The 11,077-nt window shown below is 58.4% G+C and overlaps 1 protein-coding gene across 1 annotated transcript; it reads right to left on the bottom strand.

Annotated features, from left to right (window-relative positions):
• Window positions 1-261: 261 nt before the first annotated feature.
• HAP1 (huntingtin associated protein 1) lies at window positions 262-9,233 on the bottom strand. The gene is given in 10 exon segments (XM_021719541.1): window positions 262-851; window positions 1,592-1,630; window positions 1,866-1,945; window positions 3,334-3,464; window positions 6,001-6,067; window positions 6,144-6,249; window positions 6,361-6,539; window positions 6,644-6,789; window positions 7,378-7,557; window positions 8,798-9,233. Coding segments are annotated over 10 exon segments (1,812 nt in total). The 3' UTR covers window positions 262-403.
• Between the last annotated feature and the right edge of the window lie 1,844 nt (window positions 9,234-11,077).

The raw sequence follows: 11,077 nt of genomic DNA, 5'->3' as shown, positions 1-11,077 counted from the left end.
TTCCTCCTAGACCCTGGGAGGGGGATTGGCACTATCCTCCTCCAGCCTCCAGGCTGCTGCTGTGATCCCACCCCCTCCATGTTTGTTTGGGTCTGCTGCCACCACTGCTGCTGGATGGGCGATCCCGGGGGACAGGGGAGGTAGGAGTGGAGGGTAGGAAAAGAGGGCCGGCAGAGACAGGAAGCTGAGGCACAGTGAGAGGCATACAGTGGCCCCCAGCCCAGGCCCCATGAAGAAAGTGGGTAGACATCCGGAATCCTAAACAAATTCCATAAAAGCACTTGGGGCCACGGCTGCGCTAGAGGGAGGTGTCTATGCAAATTGTATGCAAAGCCCATGCAAATCAGCATGCTGGGCGGGGCTGGGGCTAGTGAGCGCTGGGGGGCTCACCTCCCCTCGCCTTTCATCGACTAGACGATCTGCAGCTTGTCTGGCTGGCCGGAACGAGGCCCCCACGGGAGCACTCACCTTTCGGGGGCATCTTCTGCCTCAGCTGCTGCCTGTAATGGGCATCCTGCCAGATAGCCAGCTGCTGGAGGACGTACTTCATGTCCAGGTGTGAAGGCCCCTGGCCACTGGCCTCCAGGGCCGAGGTCACCACGTTCATCTGCGCTGCCTCATCCAGCTCCGGCTCCACCTCTTCCCAGGCCTCCTCCGACACCAGCTCCACCTCCTCTATCACCTCCTCCTCAGCCAGCACCTCTTCGGGGGCCCCCAGCTCCTCCTGGGACACCAGGTCCTCTGCAGTCACAAAATCGTCCTCCGGCACAATGTCCTCTGCCAGCAGGGGCACCTCCTTGGCCTCGAACCCCTGTTCCTGTCCTCGCTCGTGGCTGTAGCAAAGATCGTATCTGGGCAGGGAGACAGTGGCATCTCTCCATCCCCCTGCAAGCCAACCCCAGCCAGGCCACCCTCTTCTGCTCCCCTAGGACGTCTCCTGCCAGAGAAAGCTGAGGAGGAGAGTCAGACCACCAGGCCTACCCCCACCCCAGGCTGCACACAGACCCCGTGGTCCCTGCCAGGGGAGAGGGGAGCTGGGTACCAGCTCTAAGCCTTCAAGCACCCAGCCCACGCCCCAGTGGGAGGGAGGAAAAATGGTCACCAACACCGCATGGACCCCTGCCCTTCCCTACATCCCCCAATCTGCTACCCGGAGGAGACCAGCAGGGATAGTGCCCCTCTGCCTCCCTCCTGCAAGATTTAACCTTCACCACTCATGCCATAGCAGGTTGCCATGGAAACAAATCTGTTTGAGTAAGGCTTAGATGGGTCAAATGACTTGCCCCAAAACACAGCCCGTAAAGGGACCGAACTGGGACACATTGCCAGACGTTCCCAGTTCCTAGGCCAGTGCTCATTTGCCTCTGAGCCCTGAAAGGAAAGCTTCAGTCCCCCTCGGAGCTACCTGCAGACAGCCACCTAGGGGGTGAGATTCGGAGGAAAAGGGGGCAGCTCCTTTCCAGAACAGCTCTCAGCCCTACGGGCTCAGAGAGCGAGGCCTTCTGCAGGGTTGTGAGGTGTCACAACTGCAGCAGGTGGTTGTCTGGTTGTGAAAGTGAGAGCCAATGAAGGAAAGCCCTGGCCAGCTTACCTCAGGCGGGACACCTTCCCTCTGGGCACACTGTAATTCCTTCAACAGAGAAAGATATACAGAGACAAGGAAAGCTAAAACTGCAAAGTCCCTGGGGCCCAGGCGTGCAGGATCTCAGGAGAAAGGATGGACCCAAGGCCAAGTTACTCGAGAAGCATGGGAAGTGGCGGGGCCAGAGCTGGGAGCGAGGTGGGTGCCCGGAACTGTGGGAGGGCGAGGTGCAAGCAAGCCCCTCCCCACTGTGGGCAAGAACCCTCCGCCCCCATTAACGCACCTGTCCATAAAATGCACAGGGTCTGAGATGATCCTCCTGAGAGATGTCCTGAGGCTCTCCTGGAAACCAGGAAGGGCCTCCTAGTGGCGAGATGGGACGTGACCAGGGGACCCCCACAGGACTCCCACCCGTGGTCTCAGGCACAGAAGGGGATGGAGAATATCGATCAGCCACCAGAGCTGAGACACAGGGCAGAAGGCTGAGACACAGGGCAGAGGCAAAAGGCAGACAGGCAGGGCAGCTTCCTCACCGGAGGCACGCGGTACGCGCAGTGTGTGACAGACCCAGTGGACACCAGGGGTTGCTGGCAAAGGGTCTTGGCCTCCTGCAGCGTGTCAGTCAGCATGCCCCCACAGTCTGCATACTTCTCCCGCAGGTCCTGCAGCTGGGAACCCACCCCAGGCTCTATTGGGACTGGGGCACACAGCCCAGCACGCCTGCCTATCCTCTCTCTGGGCTAAGAGGCCAGAAGCCCAGGTTCTAGACCCAAAGAACGTCATGCAGGGCAACCCCGGGCAGGTCCGTGGACTCCAGTTTACTCAGACCTCCACCAAATTGCCACCTGCTGTGCCGTGCCAGCACAGATGGAGTGGAAAGCAACCAGGCCCAGCCCCTGCTTGTCCCTCTGGAGAGCTAGGTGGCTGCCAAGGGCCTGAGGCCCCAGCTCTGAGCCAGGGGCTCTGGAGGGCAGAGCAGCAGCCCAGGAGGAGGCTCACCTCTTCTCGGAGCTGCATGTGGATTCCCTTCTCCGAAGCCAGCTGCTGCTGCAACTTCTCAGTCTCTGCCCCATACTGGAAGGACCCAAAGGCAGTGAGCCTACCTGAGGCCTCCCCGCTCCCAGGCACTCCCACTTCCAGCAAGTCTTCCTAGACACATCAGTGAGTCTTTGGCAGCCCATGAGGCAAGGCGTCACAGGGAATGAGGGCACAGCAGGGAGGGGAGTCATGCAGCCTGGGTCCTAGAACACTCTGGGACTCTCTCTGGGCCCTGGCCCCCTCCTTGGAACAACAATGGGGAAGAATAAAGGGCTCTCTGAAGGCCGGGCACAATAGTTCACGCCTGTCATCCCAGCACTTCGGGAGGCTGAGGCGAGAGGACTGCCTGAGCCCAGAGATTCTGGGCAACATAGCGAGACCTCATCTCTACAATAAATCAAAAAATTAAGCCAGGTATGGTAGTACACACCTGTTGTTCCAGCTACTTGGAAGGCTGAGGCAGAAGGATAGCCTGAACCCAGCAGGTGGAGGCTGCAGTGGTCGTGAGCGTGTCACTGCACTCCAGCCTGGGTGACAGAGTGAGACTGCAACTCGAAAAAAAACAAAAAAAGGAGGAGGCTCTCTGAGGCCTCCCCCAGCTCTAACTCTGACACAGAGAGGGGCCTTGGGCCTGGTGGAGCCCAAGGCAGGGCAGGGAGAAGGAGGCCCTCGTCCCACGGGGCCACAAAAAGGGTCCCTCCCAACCCACTCACCGACTGGCAGCACTGCTGCAGCCTCACGACCTGGGCCTGCAGCTGGGTGACCTCCTTCTGCTGCCGCTCGTAGTTCTCCAGCCTGAACACAAGCACTTCTGACAGCTCGGCCATCTGCTGGCTGGCCTCCGCTGGGGGAGGGGAGAAGGTCAACCCTAGCTCTCCCCAGCCTTTGGGGACCTGTCCAGGCCCTCCCAGATGCCTCTGTCTGCTCCCACACCCCGGCTGCTGGGGAGTGCCAGCGGACCTACAGAGCTCTACATTCCTCACTAGGGCTTTCTTTTTTAAATTCTATTTTATTTTTATTTTCACTTTTTTAAGTCAGAGTCTCACTCTGTCACCCAGGCTAGAGTGCAGTGGCACACTCATGGCCACCACAGCCTCGATCTACTAGGCTCAGGTGATCCTTCTGCCTCGGTCTTCCAAGAAGCTGAAACTACAGGCGTGTGCCACCATGGCTGGCTAATTTTTCTTGATTTATTGTAGAGACAAGGTCTCACCAAGTTGCCCAGTCTGTTCTCGAACCCCTGGGCTCAGGCAATCCTCTCACCTTGGCCTTCCAAAGTGCTTGGATTACAGGCTTAGGCCACTACAACCAGCCAATTTTATTTTTTAATTTTTATAGATTTAGGGGGTCCAAGTGCAATTGTTTTTTTTGTTTTGTTTGGTTTGGTTTTAGAGACGAGGTCTCACTGTGGCCCAGGCTGGTCTCGAACTCCTGGGTTCAAGTGATCCTCATGCCTCAGCATCCCAGAGTGCTGGGATTACAGGCACTGATTATGAGTCACTGTGCTCCGCCTCCCAATGCAGTTTTAGGCAGAGGAGTGACACAGTCAGGTTTGGTTCTACTATATTTATTTAAAGAGATGGGGTCGACAACCCTCTTTTGGGACCCCTCCTGCTTGGGAGCTTTTTTGTCTTCTAAATGAAGTCGTGCTTTCTCATTAAAAAAGAGAGACAGAGAGAGAGAGAGAGAGAGAGAGAGAGAGATGGAAGTCTCACTATGTTGCCCAGGCTGGAGTGTAGTGGCTGTTCACAGGTATAATCCCACTACTGATCAGCACAGGGATTTTGACCAGCTCCGTTTCTGACCTGGGCAGGTTCACCCCTCCTTAGGGCAACCTGCTGGTCCCCTGCTCCTGGGAGGTCACCAGGTTGATACCAAACTTGGTGTAGACACCCCAATCAGCACAACGCACTACAGAATAGAAGTTCAGGGTTCAAGTGATCCTCCTGCCTCAGTCTCCTGAGTAGCTGGGACTACAGGTGCACACCCCTGCATCCTGCCAGATTTGGTTTTAGAAAGCTCATTTTGCTGTGTGCAGAAGGGCCTAGAAGGGCAGGCATAGGGGCAGCAAGACTGGTTAAGAGGTATCCTGAGGCCAGGCTTGGTGACTCAAACCTGTAGTCCCAGCACTTTGGGAGGCTGAGGAGAGAGGATTACCTGAGCCCAGGGGGTTGAGACCAGCCTGGGCCACTTGGTGAGACCATGTCTCTATAGTAAACCAAAAATTAGCCTGGCACGGTGGCATATGCCTGTAGTTCAAGCTACTTGGAAGGCTGAGGCAGAAGGATCACGTGAGCTCAGTAAGTGGAGGCTGCGGTGGCCACGAGTGTGCCACTGCACTCCAGCCTAGGCAACAGAGTGAGAGTCCGACTCAAAAAAATAAAATAAAATAAAAGAGGTGTCCCGGGCTAGAGGCAGCCGGAGTGGGGAGAAGGAAAAAGACTTGAGCCATTCCCAGGAGGCTTGAGGGCTGGTTCCTACTTTGGTGGCTTGGCGACCACCGGGGCCACTCAAGGAGCTGCAGGGCCCCCCAAGGGGAGGAAGGTCAGGTCTGGGGTGAAAGGAACAGCTTGGATTCAGCTGCTGTCACTCTGAGTCTCCGTCTCACCTGTTAAACTTGAAAGCCTAAGGGACAAGCCAAGCTCAGTGGCTCAGCCTGTAATCCCACACTTTGGGAGGCTGAGGGGAGTGGACTGCCTGAGCCCGCAGGTTCGAGACCCACCTGGGCAACTCAGTGAGACCTCATCTCTACAACAAATAAGAAAATCAGCTGGGCATGGTAGCGCATGCCTGTAATTCTGGCTACTCGGAAGGCTGAGGCAGAAGGATCGCCCGAGCCCAGCAGGTCAAGGCTGCAGCGGCCAGGAGCGGCCACTGCACTCCAGTCTGGGCGACAGAGTGAGACTCCAACTCAAAAAAAAAAGAAAGCCTAAGGGAAAAACACTGTGCCTTACTCATCCTCATCCACATACCGTGCCTAGGACGGTACCAGGAACTGCTACTGCCCAGCACATGACTCTGAACTGTCCAGCCCTGGGAGCCTGGTATCTGGCAGCTGGTGGCCCCCTCCTGCCTGCCCCAGATAACAGGACACAGGCCTAGAGGGGACTCCTGGCTTCTGTACAGCTCTTCACAGTTTGCAAAAGGCACTTCCTCAACTGCTGCCTCTCTTGATCCTCATAAACCCTGGAGAGATCAGTGGGGCTGAGGTTTTTAATCTCCATTCTGAAGGTTCAGAGAAGTTAAGGAACTCATCCAAGCTTACACAGCAAGGAAGTGCCAGAGCTGGGACTTGAACTCGGATCTCCAGACTCTGAATCCTGAGTCCTTCCCTCTACTCCTCGGGACAGCCCCCGACCCCAAATTACAGCATTACGTACAAAACTGTTCCACACATTCCAGAATGAGCATCTGCTCCTCATCCTCAAGGGTGTTGAGCTCGGAGGCCTGGAGGGAGGGAGAGGAGGGGGCAGGGGAGTCAACTCTCCCTGCTGGCAGGCACAGCCCCCTCCCCCATCCTTACCTTCTCTCTCAGCTGCTGGTTTTCCTCCTGCAGCTGCCTCAGCCTCTCCTGCAGGGCTTTCAGCTGCGGGCAGTGGTGCTGGCGCAGGGACTCTTTCTGAGGGGTCCTGGGGGGGGAATGAGGGGAGTCAGGGTGCAGGGAGTGAGGCTCCAGTTCCCAGCCCACCTGTGGCCTGAGTCCCTGATGGAGACGGGCCCACCAGGTGCCAAGGCAGGACACTCACGGCTCGGGGGCGTTGTGGGGACAATCGTTTTCCTGCTCCTCCTCGGGCTCCTCTTCCTCCTCCTCCTCTTCTTCCTCTTCCTCCTCCTCCTCCTCCTCTTCTTCGTCCTCAGAGTCTGAGTAGAGCTGTAGTAGGTCATCACGAAGGTTCATTTGGTGTCTCAGGTGCAGAATCTGCAGAATGAGAGAGGGCTCGGGGAGTGGCAGCGGCAAAGCGGGTCCAGCATGAGGGGGAATGCACACTGACCCCCACCTCCTCCCGGCCCAAACCCTGTTACCTCCTCCCTGGCTGAGCCCAGCATGGCTTCCAGATTGCTATTCTGCTCCATCAGAATGCTGTTCTGTTTCACCAGGGACTGGCCGATGTGAGCCACCGTATTCAGGTCCCGCTCTCTCTGCAGGGGAAGCACCACCCATGGGGACCCTCTCCCATTTCCTGGATCTCCCAGACAGGTGGGAAAAGTTAGCAGGTACATGGGTCAGGGAGAGGCTAGGCCACTAGGAGAAAGCCTCCACACCCCCTAGATCCAGGGTGATAGACCAGAGTTCGTCATTAACTCTCTGTGGAACCTGATTGATTCCCTTATGGAAAAAGTGCACATCAGGCCGCACTGGCCTTGAGAGCACTTCTGTCCTGAACATCCCACATCTACCTGCCCCCATAAGAGAGACCCACCCCCGCCCGACATGGTTCCAGAGAGCTACTAGCCAGGCAGGAAACAGACAGGACCCTTACCCTTACAGGCAGAATTTATTTTTATTTATTTTTATTTATTTATTTATTTTTTTTAGTTGGAGTCTCACTCTGTCGCCCAGACTGGAGTGCAGTGGCCGCTCCCGGCCACCGCAGCCTCGACTTGCTGGGCTCCGGCGATCCTTCCACCTCAGCCTTCCAAGTAGCTGGAACTACAGGCGCGCGCTACCACGCCCGGCTCATTTTGATTTATTGTAGAGATGAGGTCTCGCCAAGTTGCCCAGGCGGGTCTCAAACCCCTGGACTCAGGCAATCTACTCACCTCAGCCTCCCAAAGGTGTGGGATTACAGGCTGAGTGAGCCACCGAGCCCGGCTATGGGCAGAATTTAAAAGGTGCCTGCCTGGGTCAGTACACACCTCCTCCAGCAAATATAACATCACTTTGATATCTTCCGGGGTGATCTTCCTGACTGGCGGAGGCAGGTTAGGACACAGCGCTGCAGGAGGAGGGAGTGGGGAGAAAAGACCCCACCAGGTCAGAAAAAGGAATCACCGCCACTGGCAACCTGCTGCTTCGGCCCTGTCCCCAGTCCTCCTACAACAGGGGTCACCAGGAGACAAGACAGGGCTCCCTTCCTGCCCCTAACATGCTCCCCACGCCCCAGCACTCAACACTCCTCTTCCCTGCTCCCAGGGCCAAATGGACTGCACTTTATTTTTATTGATTTATATATTTATTTATTTTGAGTCAGAGTCTCACTCTGTCGCCCAGGCTGGAGTGCGGTGGCAACCTGCTCTGCTGGGCTCAGGCGACCCTTCCACTTCAGCCTTCCAAGTAGCCAGAACTACAGACGCGTACTACTGCACCTGGCTAATTTACATGTATATAGTAGAGACGAGGTCTCACCAATTTGTCCGAGGTTGGTCTCGAATCCCTGGGCTCAGGCAATCCTCTCACCTCAGTCTCCCAAAGTGCTGGGATTTACTGGCTTGAGCCACCGTGCCCAGTCTCATTTTTATTTTGTTTCTGGAAGGGCTTGGATGAAGTTAGGGGAATCACAGTCCACAGGGCTCTCGGGATGCCTGGGTCCCTGGCACCTAGGAGAATGGAGCCGGCCAGGAGAAGCACAGCCGCAGACTGACTCATCACCCCCCACCCAGAGAGTAGCTCAGTCCGCTCGATGGAGCCTCGTGGATCATAAAAACAGACGCAGTCACCCACCCAGCACCTGTTGCGCGAGGCGAGGATTGGAGGAAAAGACTTCTCCAGCACCGGACTGGGGGCACTCGAGCCTCTCGACCCAATCCAGGGACCTCCCCCTCCCCAGAGAGGCTGGGGCAGGGGAAGATCGCGACCTTGACCCCGCAGACAAAAAGTAAGCAAAACCTCCCCCTCCGCCCACCAGCCTCTCCCTCGCGGGCGAGCCCGGCCGGCCAGCGCCCTCCCGCAGCCCCCGCCCCACTCCTGGCACTGCGGCAGGCAGGGGAGGGGGCACTGGGATCTGCGGCAGCAACAGACGCGGAAAGGGGGCGGGGAGCGCGCGGACCCGGGGGCCCGATGCGCCCGCAGAAACCAGGGGCCGCAGAGGAGAGAGGACAAGAGGCGACTAGACAGTCACCCGGGACATCCCAGGGGAGTGAAGGAGCGACAGCGAGTGCCAGGTGAGGAGGAGCGCCTGGACCCTCCCTAGATCTGCCCTAGTCCCGCCCGCTGCAGGGTCCCGGGACCCAGGTTACCTTCCTCCAGCTCCCGAATGAAGGTGGCACGCTCTGGACCAGACACCCCGGGCCGCCGGCCAAGGTAGGCAGCCGGCGTCTTCCAGATGCGCGCTGCCCTTCCAGTCCCCAGGCCAGTGGCCCGGGGACCGAAGGACCCTTGGAATATGAAGCGCGTCCACGGCGCGCCCGCGCTGTCGGGCACGGACCGGGCATTCCCCTGGACAGCCTCGGAGGCCGGGCGAGCGCCGGTGGGGGCTTTCGCCACCGGTGGGGATGCGGAGGCTGCCCCGGACCCTGCCCCCTGTCCAGCCCCCGGTCGCTGCGCGCGGGCAGGCTCGGGCGCCGGAGCGGGACTGGCCGCGGGCGGGGGTGCGGGGGTGACTGCTGCTGGGTCCGCGGGATCGGGCCCAGGCCGGTCCCCGGCGGAGCTCTGCCCCGGTTCCTTCGGGCGCATCTCCGGTCCGCAGTCGCGCACGCAGCCGGAGCCTTATACGCGCCGGGCTGTACCACGCGCGAGGACGGGCGCGCCCAGGAAGCAACTAGTGGCGCCCGGGACTCAGGATCGGGGGGGCAGGGGGCAGCCAGGGGTGGCGGAACAGAGGACGAGAAGGAAGCGAGAGCGCGGAGAGGAGCCGGGCGCAGGCTCCAGCTGGCTCCGTGCTGGGTTCCAAGTGAGGAATGTCTCCTCCCCTCTCCACCTCCCGAGAATGGTTCTGCCCGCCGCCGCCGCTGGCCGCCTCGCGGGTCCCCAGCTGGGGGCGTCGCCTCCCCCGCTCCCGCCGCCCGGCTTTCCCGCGGCCTCCCCTGGTGTCGCACCAGCCAACGTTGCAGATGCGGTGCGGGGTGGTCCGCGGGTTGGGGCAGGTCGTGGCTTTCCCGGTTGCTAGGAGATCGAGGCAAACGCCAGTGGGCTCCCGGCGCGCCGCTGGCCTGGCGGGTCGCACCCTGGCCCGCGCGCTCATGCCCCCGAGCTCGGCCACTGAACAGCTTCCATGTTCTTGGTCTCCTCGTTCTTCTCCAGGCCTGATTCGCTTTGCGCTCCTCTCGCCATCCTGGCGAACACCTGTTGTTACGCTCCCGCCTCAGCGTCCCCCTGTGACGACTCCTCCGGCCCCATCCCCACGGCCCCAGAGCGTCCCCCACCCTGTGTCCTGCACTGACCTGGGTGTCTCTCTCAAGACCGGGCCCGCCCCCCTTGCGCTCAGGGACCGTGTCCCTCCGAGTGCAGCACAGAACGAGTGTTCCTGACGGTCGCCTTAGGTCCGGGGTGAACTTTGGGTCGGCAGCGGGGTCCGGTGGCTAATCCTGGGCCTTGGGACTGGAGGAAACTGCAGGCCAGAAGGGATGGCTATCACACTGATTCTTTCCATCCACGGGATGGTCCTTGGTGGCCCCACCCCCTCCTTCTCCTCAACCCCCAATCACCAAGCCCTGCCGAATTTACCTCTCAAGTATTTCTCAAATGCCCTGTCTCCTCTTCAGTCCTTCGGCTGTTTTCCAAGTCCAGACCTCATCCTGTCTTTTTTCAGGTTATTGTGGTATAACATCCCCTCCCCCACACCGAATGGGGTCTCCTGGATCCACTTAAGTGAATCCGTCTCTAGTCCATTCTCTTACTCATCCTGTCTAAGCTAAGGAATCCCAGGAACCTCCTCCCCACAGCCACCACGCCCAGCCTGCACAATGGACAGAGACTACTACCTGAGGTCTGCACCTGGGACAGGCGTTCCTAGTGTCTCGGGGGCTAAGTGGCCATGACACCGCATAGAACAAGAGACATAACCCAGGAAGAACCGGCGAGCCCCTCCACCAGTTCCTCTGCCAGGAAGTGTTGTTATCAGAATGCTTCCTTCCATCTGGGTTCATTCATTCATTCGATGATCATTTCTTGAGTACCCCTATATACAACATTCATTGGGCTAGACTCGGACCAGAGCAGAGAACAGGAGAAACTAGACCCCTGCTGTCCTGGAGTTTACAGTCTGGAAGAGGCTGATAAACCAAATAAGTAAGATAATAACAGATTGCAGTAAGTTCTCCGAAAGAAACAAAGAATGGTGACTGAGAAAAACAGGAAGTACCTTCTCTGGCAGGATGGAGAAAATCATGAATCGTGTAGCATTTTGCACTTCGTCCCACACCCCAGCCTACACAGCCCACTCAGAGCCCCTTCCCCCCTCAAATGGCAGCTTCCTCCCAGGAGCCAGTTTCTCATTCCTCGCTCCCCATGTCCTTCATGTCCTCAGCATCATAGGGAATTCATCTGTCCAATTATCAAAGTCCTCACTAATCACATTG

The sequence above is a fragment of the Carlito syrichta genome, unplaced genomic scaffold (assembly GCF_000164805.1).
Source record: "Carlito syrichta isolate Samal-C Ts95f unplaced genomic scaffold, Tarsius_syrichta-2.0.1 Scaffold314793, whole genome shotgun sequence".
Taxonomy (NCBI): Eukaryota; Metazoa; Chordata; class Mammalia; order Primates; family Tarsiidae; genus Carlito; species Carlito syrichta.
This window is presented reverse-complemented; position numbering and strand designations above follow the sequence as displayed.